Genomic DNA, 13,799 nt, shown 5'->3' on the forward strand with positions numbered 1-13,799 from the left:
ATAAAAGAAGGTGCTGAGCTCTGATGCCTAGTAAAGCAATCGATCTCAGATGTTCCTGATATCAATTAAGATGTGGGTTGGAGAACAACGCATCAAAAGTACTATGATTTGGATTTGCCTATCCTGCAAGCCTACATATACCTAGTTTAAAATTCATTAGTCCGGGTGTACCCGTTCTAGAGTAATAATTTCTTTAAATTAAATTTCAGCTTACAGTTTATGCACTTTTGAAACAAATTACAATAAAATCATTCTATAAAAGATAGAGAAGATGAATTTGGTTAAAGAATTAGCCATTTTAACGATTATGTGGCTAATGTCAAGCATTGTATGGTTTAGCAAAAGTGTAAGGACAGTAAAGTAATGTGTAATTTAGGGAGTGTCTCCTAAATTACACATTACTTTTGACAGATGTTGCATATTCCCAAAATAAACAAAAACATTATATTTAAAAGTCAAATTATCTTATTTTCCAATTGAGGGAATTCATATAATCATGATTCTTCTTTCTGGTACAAAGTGAAGCAACAATAAAATTATCAAAGATAAACATAACTTGCACTACCCCTTACATCTCAATATAAAAAAAATAATTATTAAGTGGTTGAGACTAATGTCAAGTTATTTGGTAAGAGGGAATCAACTGAGAGCTACAATTCTATAAAAAAGTTATAAAACTGGAGGTAATATTTCTTGATTCCTTAAATTTCCATGAAGAATGTTACAATCTGAACTGAAAGAATTTATTGAAGGTAAGTGAAGAAACCTTAAGTAAATTATTTGTTTTAAATTTTTCCTATCGAAATGTAATTCTCAGTAGATTCGTTCAGAGCAAACAATTTAGTATAGCCATTACCAATTAATAATGTTAAACTAAGGATGCCAGCCAGACAATACAAAAATCCATCATTTCCATAAGAATTTATTTATATATTAGGGATAGTGAATTAATTATTTATTAACTGCACCACTTACAGATTTATTCTTTCGACCCATTTATCATTATTATTAGTTACATTGCATATAACATAGACAACAGTGTTTTTTTTATGTATTGGAAGGTACTTCTTATAAGAATTAATTTGTATCGATACAGGACTAGAAATAAAATTATTCACCACATACAGGAACTAAAAATTATTAAGTTTCTTTACTAAAACATTAAGAAGTAATATTAATGCATTTAAAGAAAATTACATAACATAAACAATCTTTGAAGATCTTTTACTTAAAATTTAAAAAAATTACTGGTACTGTATTTTCAAACAAATTAAAACCAACCAAAAATGAAACTCAGTCTCATCTACTGTAACAAATAATACTAGAAACTAATTATATAATGTTATAATAATAAAAGTTTCTGAAGGACATCAAATTAAAAGTTCATTTAGAAATTTGATGTCATATGAATGTTTCTTTTTTTTTAAATAGCTTCTCTTCTACAAATATTTATACTTATTGCAATGAGAAAAGAAGCTTCTAGAAAAGAAAGGTAACAGAGAATTAAAGAAGAATGTAAACAGACAGAAAAATATGAAAAGAAAAAATCAAGAAACAATAACAAAGAAAAACTGAAAAAATTCTTAGAATTGAATATAAAGAACAAACTCCCAAGGTTATTCTGGTAAAAGAAATAACTGCAACTGAAGTTGTTATGAAATCATTATGCTTGAATGTTAAGAGGATAGGGTAGCTGCTGTTAGGATAGTACAATTTCTAGGCCTAGGGATATGAAGACCAGTCAGTGTGTGTGACAATGATCAGACAAATGCAAGCAGCAGTTTTGCCATAAAAGTGAATCTACGTTTAGTTCGCAGATAAATGCAAAAACTGTTTTTTTTTTTAGGTGAGTTCACTTTGAAGAGAGGAATGTTTAAGGTATAAGCTAGTTTCCTTTGTGAATAATATGAGTAAATAATCTTTGTATAAAGTTTATCGATGAGGTTGTAATTGTCATTTCATTGCAGTATTTCTTCTTACTTTTATATTAATTTTCATTAGTCAATGTAAATTTCACAGTAGAATCGAAAATACTGTTGTGATATAATTTACTTAATTTCTAAATAGATACTCAAGGATAAAAAGAAATGTTATATTTGTAAGGATTTTAACCTTCTGTAATCTCTCAATAGCCTTTATCGAACTTTTGATATAAGACTTGGACTATCTTGATAATAACAGATAGATGCAGGCATGAATTTTTTCTCTACATTTATATGAAAATATGCTTCTTCAAATAAACATAACATCAGAACGATTAATAAAAAAAAACAAAAAACACACACTAATATTTTTCTCAAGTATAAATTAAAAGATGACTCTTCAGAGTATTACGTGTGCATGTTTATGTGTGAATAGGTGCCGTTTTAAATGACTAATCTGATTAAACGATTTTTGACAAACATTACATGTAAATTTTTTTTCACCAGTATGAATATATAGATGTGATTTCAAAGTAGAATTTTTAGCAAAAGATTTCTGACAAACATTACATGTGAATTTTTTCTCACCAGTATGAATTAAGAGATGACTCCTCAAAGTAGAACTCTGCGTAAAAGACCTTTGACAAAAATTACATATAAATTTTTTTTCATTATTATGAATAGAAAGGTGCTCTTTTAAATGATTATTCCGATTAAAAGACTTTTGACAAACATTACATGTAAATTTTTTCTCACCAGTATGAACGTAAAGGTGATTCTTTAAATTAGAGTTTCTAGTAAAAGACTTCTGACAAAAATTACAAGTAAATTTTTTCTCACCTGCATGAATTACAAGATGACTCTTCAAATCGGAAAAAGACTTTTGGCAAAAGTTACATAATTTTTTTTCATGAATAGAAAGGTGCTTTTTTAAACGATTATTCTGATTAAAAGACTTTTGGCAAACATTGCATGTAAATCTTTTCTCTCCTGTATGAATGGATAAGTGGATTTTCAAATTATATCTACACCTAAAAGACTTCTGACAAAAACTACATGTGAATTTTTTTTCACCTGTATGAATAGAAAGATGACTCTTTAAACAATCACTCCGACTAAAAGACTTTTGACAAATATTGCACGTGAAATCTTTCTCACCTGTATGAATGGTCAGGTGTTTTTTTAAATCATTACTTCTACTGAATAATCTTAGACAATATCTACATTTGTACTCCTTTGTTCCATCAGCTCTCACAATGTACATTACCATACTTTTACATTGGAATGATTTTTCACAGTATTTATGTTCTGAACTGCATTCAATGTCTGAATTATTATGCTGCTTTAATCTATCATTCATAGCGCTGTTAATTTTCTCATTACTATTAATTTTTGTTATCTGTAAATTACTCTGCATATTTTCTTCTACAGAATTTTCCACAGCTTCTACACCAATATCCTAAAACAAAAAATTTTACAGATAATGTTTTTTAACAATATAACTGTTAGGAGCAGTGTTTTTGCAAAAAAATAAATAATTTTTTTTGTAATGATATGATTTTTCATAATTATCAGTAAACAGTTTACTAATTGATGGTACAAATTAAATCTGATCTTTATCAAGTAGTAAAAACTAACTTCAGTAAATAGCATCAACTAAATAAAACAACAATCAAATCTAACTTCAACTATCAACTATACCAGATTCAGTTAGCTTATAGAGTTCAACTAAAACAGAAACTGCACATACAAGTGTCCAAGCAGCTGATTCACAAGCATCTCATAATTGAACATGAGAACAAAAAAGTGATCATATAAAAAGATCAAGGATTTTAATAGAATTGAAAGGCATCATATTACCAATCTATAAATGTTTGATTATACAAATACTATATGACTAATTAATTATACAGAGATTAATATGGGTAATGACTATTGAGTTGTATATAGATACAGGTGCATTGTGAATCAGCACTGATTACAGTGCCGAATACAGTATTTAAGTCAAACTAGATCACTAAAACAGTATTTACATTATTTACACAAGATTGAAATCAAAAGGTCAATTTAAAGGTTACATTAATTGTTTACATAACAAATGAAAATAACACACAACCGGCATGCTGAAATAAGGAATGCAACTAAGTGATAGCAGAAAATAATTAATTATTAAAGCTTCTCATATTTTATATCAATGTACATTGAAGTAAAAAATCAACACTAATAAAATAGTTAAATATGATGATAAATGAAGAATTCTTACATCAAATCCATAAAACAACTGTAATTAAGTGATAAATAATTTCACTTAATTACCAGTTGTTTTAGCAAAGTTATTTGTAACAAAGGTAATAATGAAGACTGTTTTAATCTATTAAGTGTCTCATTTTGGCTAGCTTTCCTCTATAGTGTATATATATATATATATATATATATATATATATATCCACTTTTTTCCTTTTACTTCTATTTTTGGATTTATTTTTGTATATTCTCACCCTTGACTAAACATTATAGAGGTCAATTTCATTCAATAAAAATAAGGACAAATAGTTCTTTACTTATATTACAATTTTTAAACTCTTAAACCCATGAACTAATCTAAAAATTTAAGCAAGTTTGTATATTTGCCCATTATGCAGTTATATTATTAAATTATTCATATTTTAGAGTTACAGTTTTTGTTCTGGATTTATTTAACTGACACCTTCCTGCACAATAAATAATTTCTGGATATGATTTTAAGCCTTATTAATATAAAAATGGAAAAAATTTCTATCACGTTTTTATTTAACTTTTATTCCAATTTTTCTACTTACCAATAAATACAATTTATTCCAATTTTTCTTCTCACCAATAAATACTGGACTGATTTTCATTGTTAGAGTTTTCTGTATTTATAATTCTTTGTAGAATAATATGAACTTTTTTTTATTATTCTGCAAGTTCAATTTTAATGATTTTCAAATGTTCTAACATGATATGTTTCAATTTGATAAAAATATTGTACAAAATATTGATAAAAATAACGTACAATAATTATGTTGTAATAAATGTTCAAAATGACCTCCATTAGCAGTTTTGCAGGCGTCAACACATTTCTTCATGTAAGCAGCCACTTCTTTAACGGGTTGTAGCTCTGATATGGGTTATTGAAGCCCCATTTTTCCATTTAAATCTATCCATTGCGCGAAGTATATTTTTGAACATTTTTAATAATTCTCCAGGGAGACAGATCTGGTGATATAGGTGGCCAATATCTACATAAATTCACTTCCCAGTAATAGTACACCAAACTCTTGTTCTTTTATGGAAAAAAGTACACCATAACACTGATCTTTTACCTTCATGGAAAAAGTAAGGGTTTAATCTTTACACTCGGGTATTGATTGTTTTCGCTTTAGACATACCACTTAGATGAAACCATACCTCACAAGTAAAGAAAGTGCTATCCAATATCTGAATATTGCTGCAGACAAAATAATAAAATACAGATTGAGACTGTGTATAAAACATAATAGTCTTTTTGTAGCCATACCTGGCACTGACAGACAAAATAGGGAGAGATTACTTGATTATTCTGTATGTGTTATCGCTAACAAGCTCAAACATTACCAATCCACCCATTAGTGCCAACCTAAAAGTAAATTTCCCACTTCGGTAGGTTAATGAATTCAGGGTTGTATAATTTTCCAGCCTAAAGCCTACTTTCAAGGCCTTTTTTGCCTGTTATTATGTAATCTTCTTAAATTGTGTTCAGTAGTTCAATCAGTCAACAAAAATTTTATTCACCTTGTTGAACAAGTTACAAGTGAAAATGATACTGTTGAATTGTTTCAGGAGTATAGCATTCTCCATAATCCACATAGATTTCAACGTGGTCTTGACATGATTTTACATATGGGTTACAGGATAGGTGGACATGCTAGAGGAACAGCTGTAGTAGGGATTTCAAACGGCTACAGCAAGAAATATTTATGACTGGTTGAAAAATGCCTTTCTGTAAAATTGTTTTTTATTTTCATTTACTGTAGGGCTAAGGGTTGAGCCTCAGTTGAATTTTGCAAGGGGTGAATTAGAAATAAACCATACATTAGTCAACTGGTGATACAACATGTGGGATGTGTGTGCCCATAACTAAATGAACTATCTGGAATAAACTGGAAGGCCTGGTGTGGTTGTCAAAATATTTTCAAAATGGAAGAATCACATTCGGCCAGATCAGCAGTAGGTCTTATGTGGGTTTTACCAACGAAGAAGTGATTCATGGTCATAGTACTGGATAGTACCAGCAAACTCGCTGCTACTGTTGGTAACTAATAACATAAGAATGGGCTTACTATTATTTCAGACACATGGGCATCATATCCTCCCTGGTTCACCTAACTGTTAATCACTCAGAAAATTTTGTTGATCCTCAAACAAGGGCACACACCCAACAATTAAATACACATGGAGATTGGCAAGAATCCAAATAAGAAACAGTTCATCATCTACAGGCAAATGGTAGATTTGTACCTGGCGGAGTTCATATAATGTCAGTATAATCATAAGTGCGATTTATATATTAAGATTCTGTAAGATTACTGGCTACCTGAATGACAGGTGAGAGTTATGGTTTCATATTACAATATTGAAAAGTATGAAAAAGATTTATTGTCCTAAACTAAAATTTTATTATGTGAACAATTTTAATGAAAAAAGTGTTAAATAAATGTAATTAAAGAATGTAAATTTACAAATCTTTAAATATAACTTGTATTATTGCAAAAAAAACCATAAATAAAGTATGGGAGATTTCTTGACAGGTTAGAGACAAGTATGTAAGTTATTTAATTTAAAGAAAGCTCTAAAGAAGGTGGCAGAACATAAATACATACTGAAGGACTGTTGGTACTGGGCATCAGAGAACCCAGGTGAACTACACCAAAAGCCTCTCCACAGCTCAAAAGTAACAACGTGGGCGGTGTCTCCAAGATAGGGATTGTGGTCCTTACTTTTTTGAAGAAGGGGGAACCACAGTTACAATGACATCAGCACACTACATTAATATGTTAAACAATTTACTGCATACAGAACTGGAAAGGCATCAGGTGAACATGAGAGAAATGTGGTTCCAACAGGATGGTGCCACAGTTCACTTGACAAGAGTATTGATTGAAGCGGTTCAACAAATGTTTCCTGGACATGTCATTTCACCATTTGGCAATGTTTGTTGGTCCCCACATCCTCCTGATTTATCAATCTGAGACTTCCTTTGGTGGGGCTACCTAAATCAAGAGTGTATATGAACAAGCCACACACAATCAAAGACCTGAAAATTTCCATTCGTCAAGAAATTGAATCTTTCGAATGAAATATTGTAAGATGCTATGCAGAGCTTTGTGGAGAGGCTCTGAATTTGCCTCCAACAAGAAGGACGTCATCTTACTGACATTATTTTCCAAACGTAATTCAGGTATGACGATTTCAAAAATGCGATAAAATATTATTTGACGTAAAATTTTTTTCTATAATTAAAACAACTGAAGTTATTCAGTAGTGAAAAACATACATTTCCTATATTTCACCCTTTTTATTATTCATTTATTTAATTCTACAGCTCATCTCTGATGTCACAACATAGCAGATAATTACAACATTTTTTGGGTTGGGGGTTTATAAAGATTTTCTTTTGCAAATATTGTTATTTTTTAATTGTAACAAATGTGCAACGAAAAAATCTCCAGATATTGAGGGTGACCTTGCTCAACAGCCTCAACCCCTTGACCTTTTAAACTAAAAATTTAATGGCATCAATGCCTCATATACAGAAGTAATCAGAACAAGTTTGATCAAAATCAGTCCAGCAGTTCTGGAGATATAAAGTGATTTAGAAGTAAACACCAAACACAAGTACATATGAAAATTAACACCCGGAAAATTTCCATCTGGTTTTTGGGGTTCCTTAGGTGCCAAAATTTCAAGATCCAGTGAAAACCACATATGCTAAATTGGACTGATTACAATACTTTCCCTTCTACAGCTATAGCGCTATCTCGATGGGAAAGTAAAAGTTACGCCCAAATTTAAAAGAACTATGAAGTGAATCACAAATGAAAACATTTAAATAAATTTAGACAAAGATAAGTAGCAGACTTTAATGTTTGAATAAAGGAAAGAATAGTCTGTAAACACAAAATCAGAATAAATAGAACAAAAGAGAAGTTGCAGGATTAAACACTGACATCAAGTAAAAAGGAAAAGAAGAAAACCAAAAGAAGGAGGAAGAGTGTGAGTGTGTGTTATATCAAACCACTGAAATGGATGATGACAAAATAAATAATACCCAGATGCGAGTAAAATAATAATAACATCCAAACTTACCTGCCGATATATCACATCACCTTCTTCTTCTTCTTCAGTCTTAACAAAAGATGCAAATAAACATTCAGTTTCCTGGATTTCCTGCTTGATTTCTAATTTAATTTTAGTGGATAAAGGATCTTTGTTCTCAAATGAATAATCAGTTGATGAATCTGTTATCTGTAATATGGAAAAAAAAACATGCTTAAATAAACTAAAAAATTGTCATTCAGTGTCAACTAAAAATCAATGACTAAGTAAATGAAAATTTAATAATAATGACAGTAAATATCTTCATAGTAACACATGCTTGAAATCAATTCAGTTTTCTTTCTCTTTATTTTTTTATAGAAGCTCATGTGAAAAGAAAAAGAAGAGTGGCATATTTTAAGAAAATTTTATAAAATTTATATTTAAATAAAATAATTGTAAAATAAATATGGTGAATATGTTCTGAAATCTCAAAACAGTAACCATGATCATTATTACTTCATTCATATTATTTAATGTAAAACTTTTTTCTATAATTAAAACAACTGAAGTTATTCAGTAGTGAAAAACATACATTTCCTATACTCTACCATTTTTATTATTCATTTATTTAATTCTACAGCTCATCTCTGACGTCACAACACAGCAGAAGACTACAACATTTTTTGGGTTGGGGGTTTATAAAGATTTTCTTTTGCAAATATTATTATTTTTTAATTGTAACAAATGTGCCTACGAAAAAATCTTGAGATATTGAGGGTGACGACCTTGCTCAACAGCCTCATCCCCTTGACCTTTTAAACTGAAAATTTAATGGTATCAATGCCTCATATACAGAAGTAATCAGACCAAGTTTGGTCAAAATCAGTCCAGCAGTTCTGGAGATATAAAGTGATTTAGAAGTAAACACCAAACATATAAAAATTAACACCCGGAAAATATTTCCATCTGGTTTTTTGGGTTCCTTAAATGTCAAAATGTCAAGATCCAGTGAAAACCACATATGCTAAATTGGACTGATTACTGTACTTTCCCTTCTAGAGCTATAGCGCTATCTCGATGGGAAAGTAAAAGTTATGCCCAAATTTAAAAGAACTATGAAGTGCATCACAAATGAAAACATTTAAATAAATTTAGACAAAGATAAGTAGCAGACTTTAATGTTTGAAAAAAAGGAAAGAATAGTCTGTAAACACAAAATCAGAATAAATAGAACAAAAGAAAAGTTGTAGGATAAAAACATAGACATCAAGTAAAAAGGAAAAGAAGAAATCCTTGAGAGAGGGGGTGAGAGAGAGAGTGAGTGTGTGTGTGTGTATGTGTGGTATCAAACCATTGAAATGGATGACGAAAAAGAAAAATAATACCCAGCTGCGAATAAAATAATAACATCTAAACTTACCTCCCGATATATCAAGTCACCTTCTTCTTCTTCAGTCTTAACAAAAGATTCAAATAAACATTCAGTTTCCTCCATTTCCTGCTTGATTTCTATTTTAATTTTAGTGGATAAAGGATCTTTGTTCTCAAATGAATAATCAGTTGATGAATCTGTTATCTGTAATATGGAAAATAGCTTATGCTTAAATAAACTAAAAAATTGTCATTCACTGTCAACTAAAAATTAATGATAAAGTAAATAAAAATTTAATAATAATGAAAGTAACAATAATCTTCATAGTAACATATGCTTGAAATCATTCAGTTTTCTTTCTCTTTATTTTTTTACAGAAACTCATGTGAAAAAAAAAGAAGATTGGCAAATTTTAAGAAATTTTTATAAAATTTAAATTTAAATAAACTAATTGTAAAATAAATATATTGTGAATATGTTCTGAAATCTCAAAACAGTAACCATGATCATTATTACATCATTCATATCCATTATTAGTAGAAACAGAGAATTAGGTTTTATCAAGCAAGATCCTAAATAAATTAAGAAAAACAAAGTAACTCCCTTTTTGTTGCAATATTATTCTAAAAGGTAGACTTTCAAATTGTTATAGCAAATCTAAGCTATAATTTATTCAGATGATTGTAATTCAAATTACAGATAATGACATTCTTGGTTTTCAAATACAGAGTGATTTTTACTACATTATGCAGATACTTTAATCAGCTCATTCTACATGAAAAATAAAGAAAAAAGTACATATAAACATAGGTCCACAAAATTCTTCGGTCTGTAACTAATAACGCAGCTTCATTTCGCACAGATTTCATCTCCTCCAGAGAAATGAAGCCATACAAAAATTTTTGGGATATATAAATGTAAGCTAATTTGATGGTTTCATACTAAATTCAATCTGATAAATTGATGAAAATGAGTCAACTGTAACTTCTGTAGTGTTTTAGATAACCAGCGAAATATACAACGAAAAATAGAAAAACATAATTTTTTACATTTGACTTGTAATAATTTGGTTAAATTGCCTATAAACAGATAAAACTATTTAATAAAACTTGTAAGAAATTTAATTTGACACAAATTTTTATTTCATAAGTTGGCAATACAGTAACAGCTGCCCAACAATTAACTCTTTTTGAATTGTAATTGTGCTGTTTTATAAACTTTTAGCCGAGTTTCAGTTAATTGGTGCAATTTTCCTGTTTAGTACATTATTCCTGTTAAAGCATTATAAACCAGGGGGTGTGGGGTTGGGGACTGGATGCATCACAAGTCAAGTATCTTCCCCTGCAGGGTTGGGATATTAGTACAAGTATAGAAACAAAGGGTGGGGGGGTGACAACCGGAATCATCACAAGATGGGTGCTTCCCCTATGGGGGTTGGGTTGGATGTTAGTACAAATAAATTTGGTCTCCCTTTGATGTACTGACCAAAGTTCTATGGTTATTGAGTGTACTGTCAGTAATTTGAGTCAGTTAAGTGAGCACCTTCCCATAGTGCTGAGCTTTTCTTGATTTTAGGCTGCAGCTACAGTTAGCATCAAGTGAATACAGACTTATCATTTTTCGAATTTTGTGTAAGTATCACAGTGTCATTTGCTCAACGCATACCTGCCTCAATGCGGCTGAAGAGTAGCAATGACTTCTGGTCGTAAGACCCAGTGAAAAATAAGGGAATACTTCCTATAAGTCCTACTTACGTTCTTTTCAGAACAAGGGTCATAATCTGTGGTTGTATTGTCAAAGTAACCAATCCAGAAGCGCCTCTTAGGTACAAAGTGCCTCTTAGCAACCTGTAGCTTGCTGCAGGTAATCGTTGCATTTGTGGGCTTGGCCAACAAAGTGGTAGGAGGAAAACAGCGAGCATCAGTTAATCCAGTTAGTCAGGTTAGGGTATCTATGGCTACAACCAAAGAATTTCAGAAGGTGGAGTAAACAGAAGTGGAGGCCCAACCTTTACCATCGACCTCCTGAACCTCAGAAGATGAGGGTTCAGCAATGGTTGTAGGGCCATCCACCCAAGCAGAGCCAATCCAGTTTTAGAGGCATTTAAGAAAGCAAAGGGGGGCACAACTGGCAGTTCTGCCCCACTAATCAAAGCAGTCCCCAGGCGACCTGGACTACATATGCAAATTTTTGGAACTCCCCTGAAGTAAGAGCGCAGGTCCGAGGAAGACTATTCTTCCTCGCCTAGTCAAAATTCAAGAGGTCCTTTCTGCTATGGCAGAAGGATATGAGACCCTGGCTTCCAAGCCCAAGGAGGTCAAGGCGATTCATAAGTCATTTCTGACCCCAGCACAGCCCAGGCACTATGCTAACATAGTCTGAGGTAAAAACGATGCCAGCCAAACAAAGAAACCCAAGGTGCTCTTTGATAAAAAAAAATGAATGGCACCAAGAAATCGAGTACTGACCTCAAGGACTTCCAGGCTACTCTTCGTGACAGCCGGAAATATCTGAAGATTAGGGATATAAAAGAGACCAGCAAAGGGCTGGCAGTGTTTGCAGATGACAAGGAGGCAGTCCATGTCATCAAGTACTCTCCTACTCTCAGGAACCTGGAAATCAAAATGGACCCCAAACATAGGTATAAGCCCCGTGTCATTGTATATGACATCGACCGCAGCCTCTCTGATGAAGAGGTTCTGGCCCTGATGAGGAAACAGAACACAGACTTGGATGAGACTACATTTGAGAAGGAATGCAGGCAGGTCTTCAAGACAGGAAAGTATAATGCCCAGCAGTATCATTATGTCTTCGAAGTAGGTTCTGGTCTCTTCCAGAAGTTTCTGTCCGTGGGAGGTTATTTTTGAACTTTGCATCCTGCCGCATCAAGGAATACCTTCGGATGCCCGGTGGCTGCCACGTCATAGCTTATGCCGACGATGGGTTGCTGCTGGTCAAAAGAAACTCGCGGAATGAGACAGAATTCAGAGTAACCCAAGCATGTAAGGTTCTACAGTTATGGAGTCTTCAGCAACGGACGAGGGGCTTTTTCAGGTACAAATATTGACATCACCATTGGTAGGGACATCCCTGGCAGGGTCATTGACTGGTCTGTGGTCGATGACTGTTTTAGCAATCATCGGTTGATAGTTTTTGAAATAGTGGATGAACTGCAGGATGGCCATGAAGGACACTTTCTTGTCTACCGGGGGCAGTTCCTGCATAGGAAGGCAGACGGGCCGAAATTCTCCTCTAGTGGAGAATTTCAGAGTGGAGTCCGACTGGAGATTTTTTCTCGAGACCTTGATGGCCTGCTATTCGATGTTCTGCCAGAATATTTCACTCTGCGGTGGTGGCGCCAACTGAAGCCGCCATTCCTAGAGGCACTGGCCGGGGACGTATATCTGGTTGGTGGTTGGTGGTCTCAGAATCTGACAGCAATGAAGCAGTCTGAGTCAACTCAGAAAGGCTGCGCAACGAGAGAATGACCCTGATCAGCATGCGCTCTAACTGCGGATTTCCGCAGAAGGAAGCTAGGCATAGCATTAGGTCCTTCAAGCATAATTCCTGGCGCTCCTTCGTTCAGGAGCAAGGGAATAGAGACCCTTGGGCCATTTTGTATAGAGCCCTTGGACATACGGGCAGGAACGAAGTTCTCTTGTCAGCCTTGTCAACCCATGAGAGTGTGGTAATTTATAAGGACTGTGTCCTTAACATTTTGCTGAATGATTTGCTGCCGGATGACACTACTTTAGGTGAGGTTTCATACCATCAGCGTGTCAGGTGCGATTTTCCAGACCGACTTACTTATCTTCTGAGATTACTGAGGTGGAGATGCGCCAGGTGATCTGTAGTATGGCACGGCACAACGCCACTGGGTATGACTGTATTACAGTGGAGCTCCTCGTCCGAGTGCTTCCAGTAGTCCTTGGTCCTCTAACTAGAATACATAATAGGCTGCTCTTCGCTGGCAACTTTCCAGCGTGTTACAAGCATGTAGACTTAGTGATGTTGTTCAAAGGTGGCGACAAAGTTACTACTGTTAGTTCTTCTTACCGTCCACCCTCTTGCCTATGACTGACAAGGATTATCAGATGATGCTATATTTATTTGCATATTAATGTTAGATTGGCCACTGATCATTTGCTAATGGACAACCAGTATGGTTTCTGACCGGCCAAGAGCAC

General features: G+C 33.0%; 1 protein-coding gene across 1 annotated transcript in view; it reads right to left on the bottom strand.

The window, feature by feature from the left end:
• Positions 1–1,483: 1,483 nt before the first annotated feature.
• Positions 1,484–13,799, bottom strand: part of LOC142317649 (uncharacterized) — a 71,611-nt gene continuing 59,295 nt past the window's right edge. Inside the window, exons 9-11 of the mRNA XM_075354205.1 lie at positions 9,661–9,816; positions 8,289–8,447; positions 1,484–3,381 (exon numbers count right to left, since the gene is read on the bottom strand). Coding sequence (XP_075210320.1) covers positions 2,323–3,381; positions 8,289–8,447; positions 9,661–9,816 — 1,374 coding nt within the window. The 3' untranslated portion in view covers positions 1,484–2,322. The remainder of the gene's footprint in view (positions 3,382–8,288; positions 8,448–9,660; positions 9,817–13,799) is intronic.

The sequence above is a fragment of the Lycorma delicatula genome, chromosome 1 (assembly GCF_047948215.1).
Source record: "Lycorma delicatula isolate Av1 chromosome 1, ASM4794821v1, whole genome shotgun sequence".
NCBI lineage: Eukaryota > Metazoa > Arthropoda > Insecta > Hemiptera > Fulgoridae > Lycorma > Lycorma delicatula.